The following is a 23,635-nucleotide window of genomic DNA, read 5'->3' as shown; positions in this document are numbered from 1 at the left end:
AGGGTTTGGTGTACGTGGTGGCTGGCTCTGGCTTACTTTCAAGAACAACTGCTCTGGTCAGCAGTGCATTGAGTCCACTGCAGGGGCCGACCTGTGTCGTCACCAGCCAGTCAGCCTGCCGAGGAAGGAGCCTGGACCAGGGCTAAGCAGTCCTGGGATCAGGCCTGAGTGATTCAGCAGAAGCTACTGAACCTCTTTGAGGTTCCTGTCCATAAAATGGAGAATGTTATCACCTCACAGGTTTACTCTGAGAATTAACAGCGTGCCAAGTGCCCAGTACAGAGAAAGGCGCACACAGACACTTCCCTTCTGCACTACGAACAAAGCTGAGCCGCCTTTGTTCCCCACAGTAACCCTGTAAAATATCACCACCCCCACTTTACTGCCGGCCCTGGCCTGGGGATGTTCGCGCCTGCGCGGTGGGCGCCGAGTGTGCAAGAGCTGCGTGGCGGACGCCGCTCCGGGTCGCCTGGCAACCGGGTCGCCTGGCAACCGGGTCGCCTGGCAACGGGCGTGCGCTACAGAACCTTGCGCGCTGAAGCAGGTGAGTCTGTGGCGGCCGACAGGGCCCAGGGGACAGGGGTCCCCAGACCCACACAGTCATGATCAACAGGCCCCGTGCCCTCCCACCCCAAGGCAGCCCATACCCCTTAGATGAGGGTAGGCCCCTGTCCCTGGCGCCCACCGTTTCCTGAGAGGGGAGTCCCGATCCCAAATGGCCGGGCCCCCTCTCCTGTTCCAGCCCGGCCCCCTCTCCTCCTTCCCTAGTCACCAGTTGCCCGGAATCAGAGTCCGGTTCACCTCTCTTAGTGGAGTCGATTCCCACAGGCTGGGGCTTGTCACTGCCACTAAACGCGGTCACAACCACCATCAGCTTAATAATAACTCAGCCAAAGTATCTGGAGCCCTGGTGAGCCAGGCTCAAGAGTCTCAGCGAATATGGCAGCTTGGCGGGGGTCGGGGGTTGGGGTGGGGGTGGGTGCTATTATCATCTCCCTTTTGAGCTGCAGAAAGACACAGAGGAAATAACTGGTTAAGGGCCACCCACTGGCTTGGGTCTGGAGCCCATTCTTAACTACTAAGCCACACTGCCTACAGTTGCTCAAAGTGTGTGTGTAATAAAAATAAATCACACTTTAACCTTATTTCCTTCTCTATGGATGTGCCGGAAGCATCCAACTGTGGGTCCCTGATGGGTGAACGTGCTAGACCCAGATTTGAACATTGGTTCCTATCCTAGTTTGTGACCTCCACAGCTCATTGTCCCTAAACCTCAGTTTCCTCCTTCATAAAATGTGGGTAATAGAAGTCCCCTCCTCCTGGGGTAGCTGAGTTGGATATTAGGTATTGCTGGCACAAGATAAGCACTGAATGGAGCTGATACAGTGTTTGCTTATTTGGCTTAGTTTGTGTTTTCAATGCCTTTGTCCCAAGGCCCAGCCTATAAAGTATCGGGAGAACTCTGAAGTTTGCAGTTAGGGCTGCCACTTCACTGTGAAGTTTGGGCTTCACTGTGACCTTGAACAAATCCCTTCATTGCTCTCACTCTCAGCTTGCTCATCTGTAAAATGGAAGTAAAAATACCAAATCACAGTAGCAATGATGACAACTTTTGGGTTCTTTTAATCAGTGGTTTCTGCAGAGCTTCACTTTGAAAGCTACAGAGTCGCCCTGTGCAGGAGTGGGAGGCGTGGGAAGATGGCCCACGCCCAGATCTCCAAGTACCTGCCCCCTGACATCAACCCCACCCAGGCTGCCATTGCCTACGGCTGCCGGGCGCTGCCCAAGCTGAACGAGGAGCTGCAGTCGGAGGACCTGTTGACAAGGCAGAAAGCCCTCATGGCCCTGTGTGACCTCATGCACGACCCTGAGCACGTCTACACGGCCATCCGCATAGGTGAGCGTGGCACAGCCCAAGTGACCACGACTGGGGTCTGGATGGACAGACACAGAGCAGCTTGAGGTGGCCCCTTCACAGCATCCCTCCCAGCTGGTCAGTCCATCTTCAACTGGACACCACCAGTGGTCAGCCCCCTCTGCTATGACTCAACCCGGTGGCCACACATCCACCAAATAGGCCTTTATCTGTCTCATCCGCAAGGCTGTCACAGAAGATAGGCACTGGCCCTACTGAAACCACACATACACGGGGACCTGTGTCCATTGTGTCCCACTCTCTTAATTACCCACATAAGAGTTGAGTTGATTTTAGTGGCACAGTCACACCTGTCCCAGATCAGGCCCACGATGAGTGAACTGCCGCCTCTCCCACCAGCCTTATCTGAAGGGCTAGTTTAATCCCAGAGATGGTGGCAGCAGTCCCAGTCTGGCCTCCTATGCCGGGTGGAGCTTCAATAATAAAGGTTGCTATTTAACGAGCCCGACTCTGGGCCAGCACTGCCATACGTGCAGTGCCCATGTTATCTTAGTCCTCGTAGCACTGGCCCTGGGAGGGAAGGAACCTCCTCAACCCACAGAGAAGAAAATGGAGGCTCAGAGAGAAGCAGTGTGAGGCTAGGGTTGCCCCATAAGTAAATAAGGCAAGATATTCAGGTGCTCAGTATGGCTTCCTGAGGTGTAACCCTTTTAAGGGTACACGACTAGTGGGTGACAAGGTTGGAATTTGACTTCCAGTCTCTCCAAATGCAAAGGGCATTTTCTGAACCCCGTGGATGACTGGGAAGAGGTGTGCAGAGATTCACGAGGGGGGTTGGATGACAGGGTCCTGGGGGATGAGCCTTTCTAGCACCCAGAGCCCCCGCCAGTGGCTCTGAAACACTCCATCACCCACACGATGCCCTCACACCCCCAAACAGTAGAGCCCTGGTGCTCTCGTTCTGGACATCGGCTCACTTGTCAACTTCTAGGTTAGCTGGTTTCTGAGCTTGGTGAATGTTCAGAGGTTTTTCTGCCCGTAGGCTGCCTGGAGAGCCTGAAAGCTTTGCTGAAGGACACCAACGACCTGGTGCGCATCAAGACCACTGAGGTGCTCTATGTCATGGCCACCCACAACGTGGGCAGGTGGGCAGCTGCGTCTGGGTATCAATGTCACGCTTTGGAGCCGCACCCCTCCCCTGGGTGGCACGCCCTTGAACGACCTTGAATGAGCTGCTCGCGGGGCAGGGAGTTAAATGAGTTCATGCACGTGAAGTGTCAGCCCCGTGGTGGCTTGGGTGGCCCCGGGCACTCTCTCTCTGGTTCCCTCTCCCCACCGACGGGCGGTCTTTGGGAACTCACACACCCGCTTGCTCAGGGCCACCACCAGATGGCCGCCTTAGCCCCTCGGTCCCCTCGACCCCCCAGCTCCCCGTCTCTTCTCTGGGTTCTGATGTCAGGTCCCTGGGAGGCGGGTGGCCAGCCCAATCCCTGCGCCGTCCTGGCCCAACAGGTCGCTATGAACTGGATGCGTGTGGGGAGGTGGTGACACAGTGAGCGCCCCAGTTCACAGGTGTTGCACCAAACAGGGCAGACTGGTGCCCGGGAGGACGGGGGAGCGGGCTCGAACCTGGCATCTGCAGGGCCGCCCTTTCCTGCTCTGACCTGGCAAGGCTCTTGGTCGAGTCTCACTGTTCTCATCTAAGACAGATCCGGCGAAGTGCTTTCTCTCATTCTTCCTGTTCCTTTTTCCTCTTTCCGGACCCGATTTGGACATTAGAAGTAACCCCAGGGAGGGTGACGGAGGCTGAGAGGAGGGATGCTTGAAGTTTGGGGATTACAGGAAACTACGAGCCCAGGGACGGTGACCGTAGGTCTGTTTATCCTCATAGGAGGTGTGGGGGGTGGTTCCTGGCTGTAGCCACTTTAGCAGGGGGGACTCGGTGCAGAAACCGTCACCGACTGAAGACCTGATGTGACTGGCACACTGTTCTCCAATGTCCCTCCCAGCACCACCGCAAGGGGCGGGGAGGAGCCCGGAGCAGGCAGCTGGTGTGCCCAGGGTCCAGGATTCCAAGACCCAGCTCACTCCAGCACACCACACTGGACAAAGGGCAGAAGTGACCGGGGCCGACTTCTGAAGTCCGCCGGGCTCAATGGTCATCTCACCCCTCGAGCCCTGAGTAACTGCCCGTGTTGAAACCTCCTGCCTTCCTGGACCCACACAAGGAGTGACGGGAAGCGGATGAGCGTGGAAGCCAGGGGCCTGGCCTCTTGTCACCTTGGGGAGTTACAGCTTACAGAGCTGACTTACCAGCAGGGTGACTCGGAGTGGGCGCCTGGGCGCAGAGTGAAGAGGCCCAGACACCTCACACCGGGGGTCAGGGAAGGCCCCTGCAATTTGGGGGTCCCACTGTGATTTCCTTCTCCCAGAACGACTCATACAGACCTCACGGCAGAGCACAGTCAGGCACTTCCTCTGTGCTGGGCACTGGGCCAGGCCCCGCTGAGTTCTCATTTAGTTCTGACCCCAGCCTCGAGAGATGCAGCCTTGAAGCCGTCACCAGACGTGACTGGGCCCAGCAGTTAGTTGGTTAATCAGAAGGAATGGTTAAAAAGCCAGGATTGGAAGAAATTGTATCTTCCCTTCAAACAGTTCATCTTAACCCCAAACCCCTAAACGATTAGGCAGCCACCAATCCCTGTGTGCCTCTCTCTTCTTGGCTGTGGGATGAACAGCCACTCCACTGGAGTGGAGAGCTCCACTGGATGGAGCTTCCCATCATTTTTTTTGCTTAAACCAGCACCTGTAACATCATGGAGCTTTGATTCTTTAAAGTAGAGCAAGCACTCAGACACTAATGAAGTAATCTGCATGCAAAACCCTTCTAGAATCTTTACAATCATCTCACTATTTTTTTTATAAATTTATTTATTTATTTTTGGCTGCATTGGGTCTTTGTTGCTGCTCATGGGCTTTCTCTAGTTGTGGCGAGCGGGGGCTACTCTTCGTTGCAGTGCGCAGGCTTCTCGTTGTGGTGGCTTCTCTTGTTGCGGAGCACGGGCTCTAGGTGTGCGGGCTTCAGTAGTTGTGGCTCGCGGGCTCTAGAGCACAGGCTCAGTAGTTGTGGCGCACAGGCTTAGTTGCTCCACGGCATGTGGGATCTTCCCGGACCAGGGCTTGAACCCATGTCCCCTGCATTGGCAGGTGGATTCTTAACCACTGTGCCACCAGGGAAGCCCTATTTATTTATTTTATTTTTTTAGACACTGACTTTGGAGTCTTCCCAAAGCATTCACCTTTGTTTTCATAAGGAAATCAAAACAAAAACAAAAACCACCAACTCTTCTCCCATTGAATTGGCTTACCTGCTATTCAATGAATCTATATCATTATAACAAGAAGCAAAACAGGCCTACGTGGGTTTGGAGGCACGTGGCTGCCCTGGACAGTCTGCAGGTGTGTGCCCGGCAGGTGGAGAAAGGCGGTCAGCTCAGCCCGGCTGCTCAGGGGAGGTCGGTTATGCGCTTCTGTTGCCTGGAGTCGTCCTGCACCACTCAGGCCGCACTGCTCTCACCCGACGTGAGGGCCACCCCCAGCCTGTGCCTTCTCTCCAGAGGCCGCAGGAATGCGGTCCCATCCAGCTGGCACGGGCTTAGGTTCCAGGGGGACGGGAGGGCAGGCAACCGCCTCTAGGTTCTTATTGGATCCTCTCCTGGCACGTTCGTTGTGTCTAAATCCCACTTCTCTTCCCCAGAGATGGCTTTTTAGAGCATGACGTCATCCACGCCCTGTCCTTCCTGCTGAGCGACCCCCAATCAGCCTGCCGGGAGAACCTGCACCTGGCCTTCAAGCACCTGGCGCAGCTGCCTGCAGGTAGGCTCACCGTGGGTGCTTGGGTGGCCCTCGGCCTCCTCTCCCAGTCAGGCGCCTGCCGTGCCGATCACAGTTTAGAGCATATTTTTTAAAAAGCTATGCTTTTATTAAGGTACCCTATACATGTTAAAAAGGCACACGTCATACGTGAACGCTTGATTAACTTGTACTAAGTGAACCTGCCACTTCCGGGCACTGCTACCCAGATCAAGAAATGTGCGGAGTATGGCCAGCACCTGCCCCTCCCAGTCACCACGCCTCACCCAAACGTAAACAGGCTGATTTGTCTTAGTTTATAAGACCATGGCTTAGTTTGTGCCTCTTTAAACTTTACATAAGTGGAAACATACAGTCTGTAATATTTTGTTTCTAGCTTCTTTGTGTCTGTTGTGCGTTGTGTATTACTGATTTTTGCCGATTTGCTCTGGAGTGTGGTATGCACGCTATATGAGGGCGCTACGGTTTGTTTATCCCGTCTGTTGCTGATGGCCATTTGAACTGTTTCTAGTGTGTGGCAGCTGAGAACACAGTGGTCGCTAACATTCTTACAAATGTCTTTCGATGGATGGACATGTGTATGCACTTCTTTTGAGATATGCCTTGGAGAGAATTGCTGGGCACAGGGCAACTTTATGTCCAGCTTTAGAAGGTACTACAAATGGCTTCCTAAAAGAGTTTCGCCAATTTACGCTCCCACCAGTAGTGTATGAGGGTCCCAGGCGTTCTGTATCCGCACCCACACTTGATCTTTTGGCTATGATGGTGGGTGTGTGCTTGCGTCTCATTTTGGTTTTCATTTGTATTTCCCTGGTGACAAGAGCCCCGTAAATGTCCTCTTGTGAGAAGCACCAGAGCACGTTTTTAAGGGTGAAAGACCCCACCCCCTGGCTCACCGTCCCCTTCAGCTGACTGCTCCTGCTAATTTGATGCTGAGTCCAGGGTAATGGCCACCCGCTGACTGACCGCAGCTGGAGGGTTGAGATTCGTGTCAGGTTGACACCCATCCTGTCACAAGACACAATGAGCATTTTTAAATGAGGGACTCATTCCAACAGACAGGATATCAGGCCTTAAAGGGGGTTCCTTAAGGCCGACACGGGCCTTAAGATGTCCTGGGCCAGGAGTTGGACAGACCAGGTCCCTCTGCCGTCCCCTCATTCCCCGTGTGCCCCTAGACAGGCTGCTTCCCCATCTGGGACATTGAGGCTGATGGGACACCTCCCCCCCCAGAGGCCTGAAGTGAGGACCAGGCGGGAACACTCCCCGAATCAGGGCCCAGAGAGAAATGACTAAGGGGACAGGTGCAGAGAGGCAGGTTGAGCAAAGCCCTGGGAGCTGGGGTTGCTGACCGGCCGGGACCATGCCCTCCTCTAGCTGGGCTGGGCTGGGTGTGCCAGGTCGGACAGCAGAACCCCGGGTGGTCTTTTTAAAAGACCACCCTATCGCTGGCCCTATCCCATGTCACCTGGTGGGCCCTGCCCACATCTTCCTTGAACGCACCTTGGCTGGTTCTCCTGGGCGACCATGGTTGAGGGCCCCTGGGATATCGGGGCGTCTCCATAAAGGACCAGTTCTGGGGCTGAGCTCCACGGATGCCTCTGCTCAGCACTCAGGAACATTCCTTCTCGGGGTGTGGAGAGAGGGGACTTGCCATTTCTCACTCAAGGCTCTTAAAATTATTGTGACCTGTGTAAGCGTTCAGGGGAAGAGAGAGATGATGATAACGAACATCAGGAACCATCACCAGATTTGCTAAATCTTAACATTCAACCATATTTCATATTTGCTTGAGATTTTTGCTTAAAAAAAATACAGCCCCCTGTGAACCTCCCCCACCCAGCACCCTTTCTCCTGCCCTCCCTGGAGCCACCAGTAGTGAGTGACTTCATCCCCGACACATGTCTTTGTATTATTCCCTGGCGGTCCAGCGGTTAGGATTCTGCGCTTCCACTGAAGGGGGCATAGGTGTAATTATATATAGATCTTGCCTTGCATGTTTTAAAAACTCTCTAAATGTATTTTGCTGTACGTATCCCTTTGGTACTTGAAAAACTTAATGCTATCATTGGGAATGTACCCATGTGTGTCACGGGCTCCATTTCCTGATTATAACCCCAGCCTGCCCATCCCTTGTTTGAACGTGTGTACTTACATTCAGTGAACTTACTCCAGTCCGGCGGACCTGCATGTGCTGGTTTTCCCCAGGACTTCCCCAGAGAAGGGCATCATGGGGCCGGAGATCACAATTGCTTCCCAGCCGGGAGAGCCCATCGTGCTCCCTCCCGGCAGCCTGGCCAAGTGCTGAGCTGCGTAGCTGTCGCTGTCCTATGGCTCTGCCATCCCCCAAGGCTGGGAAGGGATGTCTTCTCTCTGCCTAGCACCGCCTCCATCTCCTCTCCTGCCCAGGGCCTCCCAGGAGCCTGAGCCCATTCTGCTGAGTTGTTTTTTCCATTTCTCATTGATTTGAGGGAGTGCTTCGTTTATCCGAGATTCTAACTCTTTGCTGGTCACACATATTGCAAATATCACTTCCCAGGCTATCTGCGTGGCTTTTCTCTGTTTGTTTATTCATTGGTCCAGCAGTTTTTCATTTGAATAGTAGTGAGTTTCATCAATCTTTTCCTTTGTGACTTTTTTCTCTTTTTGTGGTGTTGTTTAAGAGAATTTGGTGCTAAGAGCTCATGGAGGTATCCTGCCATATTTTCTTCTAAAAGTGAAAGAATTTTGCTTTCCACACTCAGTCCGAGAAGGTACCTGGGCCAGCCCAACACTGTCTTCATTACAAAAGCTCTAGGTATTCTGGGTTCTGGTGGACAGGCTGGAATCCGCAAGCACTAGGCTTACCATGGGGAGCAGGGGGGTGTAGTTTGCACTTTATCGCAGGATTTATCACAGGATTTCCTGGGTGCTGTTCGTTGTCCGTGCCCAGAGGGAGGCCTGGGACACTCTGGGGAGGGGTAGGTAGCAGTGGGCGGGGTGGGGGTGGGTAGCTGGAGGGAGGGAGGGGGACATGCAGTGTGGTAGGCGCCCCAGGAGGACCATCTGAGGGGGCCCTGAGCACAGTGGCTCCTGGGTTGGCCCGTGCAGCCGTGTCCTGGGGGTGTCCTCGCTGGGCCTGTGGGTGGGGGTCTGGGTGGGTGAAGGCATCTACTTCTGGGGCTGCGCTCTTACCAGCGTGGGGCCTCGGGCACTACTGAAGCCCATCGGGAGCAACAGGTCACAGGGGGCCGGTGGCTCTTCTGGGACGGTCTGCATGCAGGGCGCAGCGGCTCTCGTGCTGGTGGTCATGGGTCTGGGTTCTCTATCCACGGCCACGACCAGAAGGACCCTCTGCACCTGGTGGAGTGCTGGGCACGTGGCTGGCACTCAACAAATACTGGTTGTTTAGCAGTTTCTATGCAGGATTTTAAAGGACGATTTGTCGGCTGTTTTCCTGCTGCACTTCACGCCCATGTGTTGGGGTATCTGTGGGGACGAGGTCTTTCCTGGGTCCTGGCACGCCCGGCCAGGTCCAGCTGGCTGCGTGGTTTCCCAGAGTGGCCAGCAGGGGGCGCCGCAGGACCAGCCACCACCCAGCAGGGCTGCTCCGGCTCTCAGGCCTGGGCCTGCTTGTCAGGAGAGGAGAAATCGTGGCGCAAATGCCAGGCGCCCCGTCTTCCAGGCCCTGACTGGCCGGCCGCCAGGAATGCTGGAGGAACCCGTCTCCTCCCTGTGTGGACACAGCATCCTGTAGGAGAGGGCTCCAGGCTGACACCCAGGATTCTCCTGTAACTGGATTTGGGGGCCCTCTGGAAGTGTCCCCAACCCCTCAGGCCCTCTGATGGTGGTCTCAGGCTCTGCCTGGCACACACAGTGCTGGGCGCTGAGAGCCGCCGGCAGCTCCACTGTCCCGCTGTCCCGACCCGTTCATGTGCAGCTGGGCTGCGGACAGAGGCAGGTGCCCTCCCTGCCCAGAGGAGAGAGCCAGGGCTGGGCGGGGAGGTGGCGGGGGCATTCCTGGCATCCTGCCATCACCATTGGGGGCTGGAGAGAGATGGGGGCACTGCGTCCATGGGAGCACAGGGTGAGGGGTGGACATCCTCAGCCTGACAGCCTGACAGCCCTTGGCGGACAGTAGCCCCCCCCTCCTCACCCAGACTTAGCAAAGCACGAGGCCCCCCAGCGGTGACCCTGCCCCTCTGGCAAGGGGACCCTCTGCCCTCAGGGCCGTCCTCCACCAACTCTGGCCCCCTCTCCCCATCCCCTCTGCTGGGCCTGGGCTTGCAGCTAATGCCGTGTCTGTGGATCTCTCTGGATGCAGCTTAGCACGTGCCTCCCCCGTGCCAGGCACTGCTCAGGCAGCAGCAGGGGAAGGAGGTGGGTCAGACGGTGCAAACACCCCTTCCTGCCTCACCCTGGCCTGGGCGCTCTTCCATGGCCTGGGGTGCTGGGCCCCGAGGGGATGATGGGTCTTGGGCCGTGAGGATGGGGACGGTCCTGTCAGCAGAGGGATCAGCTGGTGAGAGGAAGAACCGGAGCAGATAAAGACTGAGGGGGAGGAGGGGAGGGGACCACTGTCCCAGGGAAGCCTCCTCCCCTCCTTGAACACGTCTGGGCAGGAGGCAGAATCCTTCCATTTCCCTCTCACTGTGTATTTTTAGTTAAAGATGCTCACGCTGAGATTACTGCTCTTTTCACAGTTGGCATTAAAGTGCAAAATAAGTCTCGAAGATCTTAAGTCACAGGTTATTTCTTATACAAAAGCCCCCTTGGGTTTTCGCTGTTTGGTGATGTGGGAAGGTGTGAAGGGGACCCCCACTTGGGCTCAGGGGTGGGGGGAACAGAAGCCAGGTCCGTGTGTCTGAGTGCTGTGTACCTGCACACGTGTGTGTCTGTCTGTATCCCTCCCTTGGGGCTTCATGCCCGGTCCTGGGTTTGAGGCGGCGACATGGGGTAGCTCTGTGCCCCCGTGGGCTCCTGCCCTGGCCATCCAGGTGCAGAGCTGGGCGAGGACCCAGGTGTCGGGAGGCACCGGCCCCCTCTGCTCCTCCTGGGGAGGATGGCTCCACTGCTCCCTGACCTCTTGACCTTGGGCATCTTTCCTCATCTGTAAAATGGGTCACCACTGACACCCTGCCGCAGGGATGAGTGTGAAATAAGATCGTCTGTAAGGAGCCTGGTGCAATGTGAACAAAATTCCTTGACTAGTGTTTTCCATCCCTTGGCCCCCTAACCACACTGGCGAGTCAGCCAACGGTGGGCCGGCGGGGTCCCTCCTCCAAACACCCTGCAGGCTCGCCGTTCACTGCCGGGGGCTGTCAGCACCCTCCAAGCCCACTGGGCATCTCTTCTGCTCTGTGGGGATGATTCTGACCCTAGTGGAGGTGACTTTAGGGTGGGGAGCAGTCCAGGTGATGGTGCAGCCTGGGCTGGTGCCATCGTTACCCCCAAACCTCAGCCCCTTGGGACACACGGGCCTGGCAGATCTCCCTCTTTTGCAGCGTCTTTCTACTCTTGGGGTTGTTTGTTCTTGACATTCATTTCAAAACGGTTTTTCCTAAACATGTGGAGGGAGGGGGGAGAGAAAAAGGAACCTCAGTACGGACGGTGTCCCCGCCACCCTCCTGCATGCTGTCTACACACACAGCACTCGGGACGAGGCTTGGCTCATTCAGGATATTTTATTTTCGTAAAGTAGACAATCTCGGACTTTCGTGCGATCACCAGCTCCTCTTTCCCTCTTGACATCCCTTAAAGTCCTCGGCTGTGACTCCTCACACCAACCTCAGGCTCAGGGTACCAAAGGCCGAGAGGAGGTTTGGCAAGGGCTCTGGCGGCGCCTTCGTGTTTGCACGCGGCCCTCAGCCAAGGTAATCCACGTGGCGGTGGTGGTGGCAGTGCTGCGGGCCCTGGGCAGGAAGGGCCTCCCTCAGGCTGCGAGGCGGCCGAGCCTTCACAGGAGTCGAGGCTGCCCTCTGGCCTCCCTTTCCTCCACTTGCAGAAAAGCCACAGGTAATTTACTCTTTAAATACCAAGACATTTAGCTATTGTTCGTTCGCTCCTGGGTGAAGGACCTTCTTTAAATACATCACATTTATTTTCTGAAAGAAAAACGAAGCGGAAACCGCACCAGTAACAAGAGGACGCTGCACGGGCTTATGTACAACTTGGCGCCAAGGCTGCTGCTGGGCGCAGAGGGACAGACTCGTCCAGGTAACAATTTTACACTCAGCAAAGCCAGACACAAAAAAGGACCACCCGAAAAAAAAAAATAGGTTTTGAAAATCTGCATTTAAAAAAGAATACTCAACTGCATTGGAAATTTTCTGTATTTCTGCGAAACACCACGAGATTTGGCCAAAAAAAAAAAAAAAAAAAAGACGTCAGAGGAGAAAAACCAGGTTTCGGTTTATAAAACGTCCGACTCGTAGAAGAAAAGCTGGCGCCCAGCTGGCCTGGTCTGAGACAAGTTGCGCCACGCGTGTCACCATGTGGAGTTTTGCTGCATATTCCGAAGCGGTTTAAAAAGAGCTGTGAGTGGCCGGAGGGCTGGTCAGTGCTGTCGCAGGCCTGGTGCCCGGTCCTAGCGCGTACATGGGGCGGCGTGGCCCCTGCTCTGGGTCGCCTCCCAGGGAGCCAGTCGCCCCTCCCTGTGGTCCCTCGGACCCCCATGCAGAGTGGGGCCACGTCGGGAAGGCAGGGTGATGTGGCAGGAGGGGCTCGGGGTGGACTTGGTGACAGCTCCTCAAGTCTTCATGGGACCTCAGCCACGTGGGGAGCCTGCTGTCTGCAGAGCGTGCACGTGTGTGTGTGCGTGTGTGTGTGTGCGCAAGTGTGTCTACTTACCTAGCGATCTATCCGTACATATTCATGTTTGCGGAAACGTGGGGGCCGAGGAGGCGGGGCAGGGGACACGCTCCGGGCCCCCGTTTTCTGCCCCCGTGCTGGTCACCAGCGCGAGTGGGGGTGTGATACCCCAGTTTCGCCACAGCCGACGCTGGCTCCTCAGCAGAGGCCGATGTACTTGAGGTTGTTCTGGATGATGACGTCGGTCACGGCGTCAAACACGAACTGGATGTTACTGGTGTCGGTGGCACAGGTGAAGTGGGAGTAGATCTCCTTGGTCTCCTTGTTGCGGTTCAGGTCCTCGAACTGCCGCTGGATGTAGACGGCGGCCTCCTCGTAGGTGTTCTGGCCGCTGTACTCAGGGAAGCACACGGTGAGTGGGATGCGCCGGATCTTCTGAGCCAGCAGGTCCTTCTTGTTGAGGAAGAGGATGAGGGAGGTACTGACAAACCAGTTGTTGTTGCAGATGGAGTCAAAGAGGCGCAGGCTCTCCGCCATCCGGCTCTGGGGGGGGAGGGGGGGCGGTCAGCACGGCCCGGCCCTGCCAGGCCCAAGAGCACCCTCCCCGCCGGGCCCCAGCTGGTCCTGTGCCCTCCGACCCCGCTGGCCCCCTCTGGCCCCCGTGGTCACTGACAGCACGTGGCTTCGGGGCTGCCTGCACGGGCAAGCCCCCCTCCCATGGGGGCACTGTCGCCGCATCCCCCGCAGGCAGTGCGTGGGCAGCCTCCCCAGCAGTCAGCTCCGCCTGCTGAGGTTTGGCTGGCCCCGTGCCTCCATCCTGCCAGGCGGGGCATCAGTCCTCACTGGAGTCCGCGAGGGGGAGGCCTGTGTTCACGAAAGCAAGGGTGCAGGGCAGAGCTGGGCAGGCCTGGCCCCTGCCGGCGGTGTGCTCACTCAAGGCCACATGGAGGATCCCGTGGCCGCGCCGCCCCCACCAGCACAGAGGACGCGAGGACGGTGGCCAGGAGGCACCGTGACCACAGAGCGTGGCCCTGGCCCTCTCCACCTCCCCTTGAGGACCGTGACCCTGCTGTGGAGCCTCTGGGTTTTCAAGGAACCCAGGGCCCTCGTCTGACTCCCATGCACAACTGACCATCCTACTTCTAAAAGGACTCCTGCTGCTGGTGAAAGCTGCCCCGTGTTTGAAAATAAAATGAATGAGATGAGCGTCCCAAGTGTGGGGCCAGTGTAGATCGGAGGCATCGGATTTAAGGACTTTTCTGATGATGTGGTAACAACAGGGAAGCAGCAGCTGGTGCTGATGGGTGGACACGGGCACCGGCCTGCTCCACCCTCACACCTTCCTATCCCCATTCTACAGATAAAGAAACTGAGGCCTGGAGAGGCAGGAAATGTGCTCTAAGTCCCACGGCCGGAAGCTCTAGGCTTGCTGCTCCTCCGAGGTGGACGGGCAGTGCTTCTGGCCCCAGGGTGGTGGTGCCCGGGGGAGGCCCCACGAAGCCCTGCTCTCCCAGAGACCCTGCCTTCTCTGAGATACACGGTCTGACAGCATCAGTGCTGAGAAAGAACCCCCCCCCCCCAACCACGTAGACATTGCCTCAGGGTCCTGCACTCCACCGGGGAGGGCCCGTTTCCAAAACCCATCCTGTGCCTTCTTTAGAACAAGCTCAGGAATAAGAGAAGCTCTGAAAGTGAGTAGTCTCAGGTCTTGGGTATGTGTGGGGCGGGGTAAGCCTTCTGCAGAGAGAAACAGGATGCAGGACCCCCAGGTGTGCCTGGAGGAGCGGACGACGTTCCACACGCAGTTAAGTGGTGGTCCAGGAACGTCACATTCTACAGGGTAGTAACTAGCGCTTACGGATTCCCGGAAGCTGCGTGGTAGGGACCAGTGGAGCTGTCATATCTCATGGGAATGATGTCATAATCAGGTGCTGTGCTTCTGACCCCAGATTTCACATCAGATAAATAATAGATGTGGCCATTAGCATGTATTCATTAATCCACTGAGCAGACACTTGCTGAGCAGGCTCTGAGGGCCACCAGCAGGTCCCAGATCTCGTGCCGGTGACGGGGCCCCAGAGACGAGAGGCCAGTGGCCAGGCCAGGCCCTGGGTGTGGAGTGGGGTTCAAGGGTGGGTGGGCAAGTGTGGAGTGGGGCCAGGCAGGGGTGCTAGGATGGGCATCTGCAGAGGCCTGGGCCTGCCTCCCTGGACCCTGCTGGGTCACTGGGGGTGAGAGCCGGGTGCCTCCCGCATCCAGGCCAGCTGCTCCTGCTGAAACAGTGCACGTGTGCCGAGAGGGGTCGGTCCTCCAGGGCGTGTGGGGGTGGGAAGAGCTCAGCTGCCATGTCCTGCGTAGAGCAGGCCCCAGGGCCCCGACAGGCTGCGTCTGCCCTTCCTGCTCAGCGCACCCCAGGCTGACTTCAGACCCCAGGGGCCGGCCCCTCTACCCCACAGACGTCCCTCCAAGCCTCGCCAGGCAACAGAGGGCAGAGGAGGCCGGCAGGACGGGCACTGCTATGCGGCCTGAGCAGGACAGACAGACGCCCCTTGTGTCCGGCCCTTGCCCACGCCTGGGGCTCCTCTTGCTCTCCAGGCAGGTGGGGCTCAGGTTTCCCTGTTCCCTCCCTCTCCCTTGGGACAAACTGTGGGGACCCACACGGGCCATCCTTTAGGCGGGCAGCGCTCAGGGAGCCCGTGGGAGGCACTGACTGGCCGGGCTGGACAAACACAGGAGCCTGGGAGCTCCACCCGCCCTCCCCCAAAGCCGCTGGGTGAGCACGGCGAAGGGGGCACTGTGCCCCGGGACCCACCACACAGAGGGCCCTCAGCCAGGAGAGGAGCCAGCCCAGAAGGCACTGGCGGGGCAGGGGGAGCTGGAGCCCCTTGGTGCTACCACCACTGCTGTGCAGACTCCTGGAGCCGGAGCAGGAGCCCGAGCATGGGCGTGCGGGCCGAGCAGCGTGCTGACACCTGAATCACAGATCACTGAGAAAGGAACGTGCTGTTTTGAGCTGTTAACTCTGGAAACTGTGAGAAGCTCGCACAAGAGTGTGCGTACGGGAGGAAGGCGCACGGGGCAGGGCCTCCCCCAGGGCCCCCTTCCCGTTCCGCCCGCCCTCCGTGGCCTCAGCCCCGACTCCTCTTCCCAGCCCCGCACCCTGGCACCCCCTCCTGCCGCACACATCTGGGGTGCTCTGGCACCAGGATGGAATCCCAGTCCCTCGGTCTGCATTCGGGGCCTCCCTGGTCCTGAGGGTGTGCTCAGCCTGGGGGCCAGCTGTGGCCCCGTTCTCCCCAACGCCTCCCTGGCACCCAGTTCTGACTCCACCCACTTGGTGCTGTGGGTCACAGGGTTGGGCCCCGTCCTCGTGTGGTCCACTGGGCCCTGGGGTGAATGAAGCTGGGGCAGCTTTGGAGTCACCGGACTCTGCCCATCATGCCTTGTCTTGCCATGACTTCCACCAGCCTGACACAAACATCCTCTCGCTGCAAGCCGGGGAGGCCCCCCACCTCACACAGGGGATGGGGCCCTGGACAGGTGACTCCCAGGGCTGGGTGAGGACTCTGTGTCTGCACCAACCCCAGCACTCCCCCAGCAGGAGGCCCTCCGCACCCTCAGCTCTGCAGCCGCTCCTCCCAGGAGAAAATACCCCACGACTGCTCACCTGCGATGCCACCCAGGGCTCTGGTGCCCACCCAGCTCTCTCCAGGAGCTGCTCACAGTGAGACACATCGTGTACAGAGATGACACGGAGCAGATGATTCCCGTCAGAGGCCTGGGCAGCGGTGGCGATCCCATGCTCGGGAAGGGGCAGGAACCAGTGATTTGTAACAGCACACGTCAGACCCTGGGAAGCAGCTGGACAGTCCCCAGGGTGGCGCACAAGTCATTTCTCAGCCATTTGCAGAGAAAGCTCCTGCTTGGACACGTCCGAATATACTCAACCTCACCGAACAGACTGGACTTTCCCCAGGGGGCTACAGCTGGTGACCCCCCTCTAAGGGGCTTCCAGCTTGCTGGTCGGAGACTGGAACCTTTGCTAAGTGCCGAGCTCAGTGGTGGAGGACTTTACCCTGCGCACAACTGCCACACGACAGCACCCGTGGTGGCCTGGACCAGACCGGCTCCTGGAACATCCTGAGGAGGCTGGGGGCTGGGGTGCGAAGGGGAGCCTCAGCCCTGGTCCCCCATGAAGGCTCCCCTGAGTCACGAAAGGGCAGGTGTCCCTGTTATGGGTACAGATTTGGGGCCTGGGGTTTGCTCTCAACACCAGGGCTCGCTGCACCTTGGACAAGTCCTTTCTCCTCTCCTGGCCTCAGTGTCCTCATCTGTAAAATGGGGACGATCACGGCACCCAGCACCAGGACTGCTGCGGGAGCAACACAGTGTTGCTTTGAGAGGAACCCGGTTTGCTGGGCCTCGGCCTGCGGCTGCCTTCCCAACAGACGCTCTGCATGCTACTCAATGCCAGCGCCCTGGCGTCCTCATCTCCTCTTGTCCAAGACCTGCCTCCCTCCCCACCGGCACAGAGCCTCTGTGGGACGTGGGATGGAGAGGGAGGGGGCTGGACTCTGCAGACCCAGCTCAGCTGCCATCCTGAGCCCCCAGGGCCACCAGCACCTCCCTCCAGGCTGCTGGCTCCCAGCTCTGCCTGGTTCCTCTGCTCTGGGGGCTCCGTAACTGCTCAGTCTGGTGACCCAATGGCTGCCCAGACCCTGTGACACACACTCAGCCCCTCGCTCACTGTTGCAGGGGCACAGGACAGCACCAAGTGCCAGGCGAGCACCCGTTTCCCTAATTTAATAGGCCAAGAGGGCTGCCTTTGGCTTCCTTGCGGCTGGCTGGGGGGCACTGGCCCCGAATGTGGACACCCAAGTCCAGCCCTGCACTCTACAAAAGGGGAGCACGGGTCCCCCAATGGGCAAGGGGGCCACCCAAACGCTGCCTGCTCGGCTCGCCCTGGGCACAGCAGAAGCTCCAGTCCCAGACCTCATAAAGTACTGGTGATGTCAAGGTTTCAGCCCTTCCCAGAACCGGTCCAAACCCCGGGGCCCGGGAGACCCGGAAACCCCAGCCCGCCGGCACGCCAACAACCTTCACTGCTAGGCCTGCGTCCCCCGCCCCTCCTCAGCCTCCGTGGGCAGAGGCGCTCCAGGTGCCCTTCTAGGTGTGAGGGGGATGGAGGAGAGGTGAGCTTGTGGAGTGACCAACGAGGGTCAGAACCCCTGCTCTGCCAGCCGCCAGCTCTTGTTTGCTCTGAGCCTCAGTTTCCCCACCTGTAAAGCATGGTCTGTTAGGGATCCTGCTCATGAGGCTGGGGGCTAAAACGTGACACTTCTGGAAAGCTGAGTCTCCATGCCGGGCACCAGTGACCAGAGCGGCCATCACGGCATGATTCAGAGATAAAAGGGGAGGTGGCCTGGAGCAGGGGGCCCTGTGAGGCTAGGATGAGGCCAACAGGAGGCCAGCCACGGCCGAGGCCTGGGGCCGCAGCGGGCAGCCGGCAGGGGGAAGAGGATGCAGCGGGGCTGGGCCTTGGTGCTGGCTCGGCTGCTTGGGGCTCAGAGCCCAGGGAGGCTCTGTCCCGCCCTGGGACTCAGGTTTCTCGTCCCTAACACGAGTTCTCAGTTCCGTTTCGGTCTGGGAAGCCCAGGTCTGCCTGTTGTAGGAGCGCTTGGAGTGTTTGTTCTTGGGAACTGTGAATTTAGCTTTTCACGCTGGAAGCAGAGCTGGGAGGCTGGGCTGCGGACATGAATGAGCTCCATTCACCACGATGGTGCCAGCCCTGAGGCCCAGCCACCAGGCCCGGCCCGGGCAACAGTGCCAGGCTCCAAGGGCGCCGAGGGCGGGACCGGGCAGTGAAGCCTCCTGGCAGCACCCTGGCTGCATGGGCCAAGGGGGAGGGTCCAGCTGGGGCTGGATATCGAGCTGGCACCTTCACAAAGTAACAGCCAAGCCTCTGCTCCCTCTGTGGTGGCGTGGCTCGACGGGCGTGGAGGCGTGGCTGACCCAGCAAGCGGCACATCCCAGCAGGCAGTCTGGGGTCCGTCCTCTGTGCAGCGCTGACTGCCCTCCCCACCTCCACTGCCCGGGAGGCAGGTGAGGCCCAGAGCCCTGTGCTCTGGGCCTGGTGGGTGGGAGGAGCCCCCGAGACCTCCCTGGCCCACCCTGAGCCCTGCCGGGGGATCCGGGCTTGGACATCCCCAGCCTTCTCCAGCGGGGAGAGGGCGAGTGGGCCCCACCGTCACACCCAGGTCCCGAGGTCCAGGCAGGTGCACAGGGGTCGGGGTGGAGGGGCCTATGTTAGATGCACCTGCAACTGTGGAAAGGTGTGAAGACAGGATTGTGCCTCCAGAGTAAAACCCCTCCAAGGATGGCACTGGTCGCTCAGGGAAATAGCTTATTCTTTGTCACCAAAGAAGTGGGGGGACTGGTCTTTGGGGGTGAGAGAGGGGTGAGTGTCTTCATCTTCATGCAAAGCTGCAGAGAAGTCTAGTGCGGCCTGGGGTGCTCAGGGGGCCCTGCTGGGAGGTGCCTTGGGCTCTGCAGGGGAGAGGCCGGGCCCAGCCCGCAGGCTGCCCAGTGGCTTGAAGCCCTGAGCTCCCCCGCTTGTCCACCGAGGGTCCTTATCTTTCCGGAGCTTATTTCCCTTTTGGGTTCCAGCTTGTCTCGGGTCGTGGGGGTGGCTCAGGGGAGCAAGGCCCTGGCTTGCGTCTGCCCTTAGGCTGCAGGATGCAGGCAGGAGGGCTCCCCGGGAACAGGGTGGGGTGGCAAGAAGCAGAGCAACAGTCCCAGACTGAGCTGGAGGCCTCGGGCAGCGAGGCAGCATGGCCCCGCTGTCCTGGCAGAAGCCCAGTGCGGAGCCGGTGCAGGAGATGACTCAGACTTCCACTCACGCCCGCAGGGATGGGAATGGGACGCTCGGGCCTCCCCAGGCAGCCCTGGCTCCCCACTGTCGCCAGAATCTGCGTTTCTCCACCCCCCCCACCCCCGCCCCCAGTATCGCGTCCCTCATTGGAAGTGTTTGCGGGAGGGCAGGGCCTGTGTGCTTGACTCACCCAGGCCTGGACGGAGTCACTACAGCCCCATGCAGACAAGAGAGCAAATGTGGTGGTGGTCCAGTGCCCACAGGGAGATGCAGGCAAGAAGGCCTCGGAGCTGCCCTCTGCACTGGCCGGCGCAGGAGTAGGGCAGCCCCTTGGGCCCTTCCCAACACTGAGAGTCTGTGACAGCAGCTGCCACCCAGGGCAGCTGCTCCCCTCCCTTGGTTGAGCTTATACTCAGACACTCAGCATGCAGTTTCCATGGCAACTGGGGAGGAAGCCTCCACCCTCGGCCTCGCACAGCAACACAGACCGAAGGCAGAAGACGCTCCATCTTTGAGCTGGGCCAGGTGTCCCTCTCCACAGGGGCACGCAGGCCCGGCCCTGGCTGGCTGGCTGGCCAGACCACACTGTCCATCACTGTCTACTTGTTGGGGGTGGGGGAGGGCTTCCGGGGGTTGAGGGTATCTCACTCTCCCTGGCGGGCGGAGCAGTGGGCAGGGAAGAGGGGAGGTCCTTCTGGTACCTGCTCCTGCCTGCAGTGCCCTGGGTGGGTGGGTGGGACTCCCAGTGGGAGGGGTGGGGTGGGATTGTTACCGAAGGATGGTGCCTCGCCCTCGACAGCTGCCCCTGGAGGCTCTGGGCCTTGCTCCTCCTCTGCGTGGAGGCTGCTGTGATGTCCAGAGGTCCAGCTCTCTGCTCCTCTCAGAGCAGTGGCTGTGAGGGCTCCTCCCCACATCCCCATTTATGGATGTGGGAATGGGGGCTGCGAGGCCCAGCCTGGCCTGCCGAGGCCCTCTGCCCCAAGGAGAGCTTCCGACGGCCACAGCCACCCCTTGGTCCTTGCCATCCCCATCCGGCTCCTGGCCTCAGGCAACGGGGGGGTGCCTGGGGACAGAGCTGGATGACCGGGGTCACGTGCAGACCAACCTGGTTAGCGCTCCCCACTTCTTCCTCCCACAAGCCTAAGTGCTGGCCGCGCCGGACTGGAGAATTGGATTAATGAGGCTAATGGATCAATGAGCCCCTGACTGTCCCCGGGGCTCGTCTGCACGGGTGGCACAGAGTGGGTGGTGCCGCAGCCTGTGCGGGGGCAACAGGGCGAGCCGGGGGTGCTGCCGCCCGCCCCCTTCTCTCTCTGGGGTGGGTAGTGTTCCCCCTCGGCTGCCCAGGGTCAGTGCACCCATTCCCCAAGTCTGGGCCCTCAAGCCCACGGAGCCACACTGCCCCTGTACCCTGTGGGCCCTCGGGACATCCAGGCCAAGATCGACTGGCACGGCCCTGCCACACAGGCAGCTCACTCCCCGTGCCCCTCCCGCCGCCGCCCTCCCCTCCACCAGGCACAGCCACGGCGGCACCCCTTCCCCCTTCCAGTCCCTCAGCGTGTTCCTACCCCACCCTCTCGTGTCCCTGGGACCTCAGAGGCCTCCCAGTGCAGGCCCTGATCTCCTGCTCTGACCCTTGGCACCAGACGCCCACTCAAACCAGTCCCACCCCCCCATCTTCTGTCTGACCCCCTTTCTCCCTGGCTCACTTCAGCTTTAGGGCTCCCTGGGTGATGTGAGTGGGACAGGCTGAAAGGGGTGGGGGCCTGAGTGAGGAGCCCTGAGGCAGCCCCACCCCAAGCCCCCATGGCTGCCTCGGTTGGCCTTGGACTTGACCTCACCCAAGAGTCTCAGGTCCTGCCAACCAGGAGATGGCAGTTATTCTGGGCTGTCGTGAAGTGAGTCACAGTAGAAACGTGGTCGACAGGCAGTGACAGGAAGCTGGGGGCCCAGCATCCCTACCACCGAGCACCGGCGTCCGAGATCCAAGCCTGGCCTCTCCCGGCACCTTTCCCTGGACGTCAAGCAGTCACTCTCAGAAACACAGAGAGAAGCAAGGGGCAGTCCTGGCTTAAGAGAACTGAGGCCCTAGGGGCGGACACATGTGCACTGACCACCCAGTGCCAAGCCAGCAAGCTGGGGCAGGTGGCATGGAGGGAGGGCACTGTCTGGCTGCCTCTGCCAGGGGAGGCAGTATCCAGGAGTGGGCACGACCCCCCCACAGAGGCCGGGGTCCCGGAGTTGGGCCATGGGCTCTACCTGCATCTGTCCAGTTGACGGCACCTGGAATCTCCTTCCCACCTCTCCCTGCCTCTGCTGCGTGTCTCTGCAACCTGGGGTCACTTCGCTGCCCTGTGCATAGCCCTCCAGCAGCTGCTCCCATCCCAGCGGGGTGACCCGGCACCTTCTGCCTGGCCCCAACTCATTCCCGCGTGAGGCCTTCACCAGGCTGTCCTCCCCTGGGTCCCGGCGGAGGGGTGGGCTCTCAAGGCCGTCCCTGAGCCTCCCCGAAGTAGCCAGTCACCAGCTGGAATCCTTCTGTTGATTTGCTGTGGCTTTGGGCACCACCACCCGGTCTGCGGGGGCTGCTCTCTCCAGCGCCCGGCGGGGTGAGTGGTCTGCTGGCCGCAGGGCCACGGCAGGCAGGGCTGGATGGTGCGGGATGTAGGTGGTCGGCAAGGCGGCCGTGTGCAGGGGCTACAGTGAGAGGACGCCGGGCGCCGCGTGTCCTGCCTGTCCAGGTGGTCGGACCTGGTCACTGGGGAGGGGCCTGCCTGCGCCCCCAGCCTCCCCTCCCCCCCACCAGGACCCTGACACTTGGCAGGGCTGGGCCTCCCCCGCTCCCCGCAGCAGGCTCCGTGCTGTCCTGGCCCTTCGCTGGCAGTGGCCTGTGTCCCTTCTCGCCTCAGCGCCGTCGTGAAGCAAAACGAGGGGAAAAAGGGTTTATAGGCAGGTGCCCTTCTGGCTTTAAAACCATCAGGAACCTCCTGACCTGCCGGGGACGAAGGCTCGGGGTTCATCTTCCTCCCCCAAACCCCGGGGTTCGTGCAGCGGCCCCAGGACCAACTCCACTGTGTGTCCCCGTCAGTGCCCCGCCTCCTGCTCCCCTGACCCCTGGCCTCCGCTGCCACCTGCAGACGGGCAGCGGGAGTCGCGGCCAGAGTGGGGATTAGCCAGCAGCACAGAGGGATTAGCACTCGGGGTGGTGCACCTCGCGCCCCACATTCCTGGTGCTCACGGCCCTTGGCCCCCCTCCCCAGGGACGAGAAGGGGGCTCAGCAAAGGGCCACCGCCTCTCCCCTCCCAGGGGGCGGCTTGCTGCAGCCCAGGTGGGGGCAAGAGGAGGCTCAGCCCTGCAGGCCTTGGGCCAGTGACAGATGGGGCTTCACTGGGGTGGGAGTGTGTTCCGACGGGTCCAGAAGTCAGAAGCACCATTTGCCTGTCCCCTGCCCCCCATCAAGTGACAACTGTGACGCTCATAGTAACAGCGCTGGCCAGGCCTGCCACTTCAAACAGTAGGGCTGTTTAAACAAGATAACAGGCTGCGGGGAAGCTGTGCTCGGGCCCTAATGGCCTGAAACCCATCCTGAACCTGCCAGAAACAGCGGAAGCTCAGCCTCGGGCCACCTCGCCTGACGCCACCCGTCCCCGCTCCATGCTCAGCACCCACCTTCTCCAGGCAGCCTGTTTGCTGGTCCCCAGTCTCCCAAAGTATACGGCTCAGAGGGAGCTCGGGTGACCCAGAATAGTAGCAAGTGTGGCAGCCCGTCTGGGGGGCTTAGAGATTTGTGTGCAGGGTCTGCGACAGCACCTGAGGCCCAGCCTCTTTCCCCTGCCCTCGTCCTCCCACCCGGACATCTGCCCCCGGAGAGGAAGGACCGCGCCCTGGGCCCCACCGTTTCCCCACGGTGCCCGGCACGGGACTGGGACCAGGGTGCCTCGGGACAAGTGTGCTCCACTGAGCCCCCCTCCTTCCACTGACACAGCCATGCTGGCCTCGGCGCGCTGCGAGTCCTCAGGAGCCAGACAGCCCAGATGGACCACAGGTGGCCACATGATGACCCTGGGGCCACACAGGCAGGTCACTGCCCCACCCCAGCACCAAAACACGCTCGTGCCCTGGCTGGGGGCTTTGCCCACCTGACCGAGCTGTCCCCTGGGAGTCTGTGTGGCCAGCTGGCCCCTGCTCCCCAAACACACATCATTCTTCTGCTCTCTGTTCTCAC

The 23,635-nt window shown here is 59.7% G+C and overlaps 2 protein-coding genes across 3 annotated transcripts in view; one reads left to right on the top strand and one right to left on the bottom strand.

Annotated features, from left to right (window-relative positions):
- The first annotated feature begins 448 nt into the window (after positions 1-448).
- RSPH14 (radial spoke head 14 homolog) overlaps positions 449-23,635 on the top strand; it is a 61,968-nt gene continuing 38,781 nt past the window's right edge. For both annotated transcript variants that reach the window (XM_036823858.1, XM_036823859.1), the window contains exons 1-4: positions 449-544; positions 1,631-1,897; positions 2,919-3,021; positions 5,634-5,752. In XM_036823858.1, the coding sequence (XP_036679753.1) occupies positions 1,699-1,897; positions 2,919-3,021; positions 5,634-5,752 (421 nt within the window). In that variant the 5' untranslated portion in view covers positions 449-544; positions 1,631-1,698. The remainder of the gene's footprint in view (positions 545-1,630; positions 1,898-2,918; positions 3,022-5,633; positions 5,753-23,635) is intronic.
- GNAZ (G protein subunit alpha z) overlaps positions 12,069-23,635 on the bottom strand; it is a 41,589-nt gene continuing 30,022 nt past the window's right edge. The window contains exon 3 of the mRNA XM_036823857.1: positions 12,069-13,081. Within this exon, the coding sequence (XP_036679752.1) occupies positions 12,737-13,081 (345 nt within the window). The 3' untranslated portion in view covers positions 12,069-12,736. The remainder of the gene's footprint in view (positions 13,082-23,635) is intronic.

This window comes from Balaenoptera musculus, chromosome 14, assembly GCF_009873245.2.
Source record: "Balaenoptera musculus isolate JJ_BM4_2016_0621 chromosome 14, mBalMus1.pri.v3, whole genome shotgun sequence".
Classification (NCBI taxonomy): Eukaryota; Metazoa; Chordata; class Mammalia; order Artiodactyla; family Balaenopteridae; genus Balaenoptera; species Balaenoptera musculus.
Note: the sequence above shows the minus strand (reverse complement) of the source record. Positions and strands in the feature narration are given on the sequence as shown.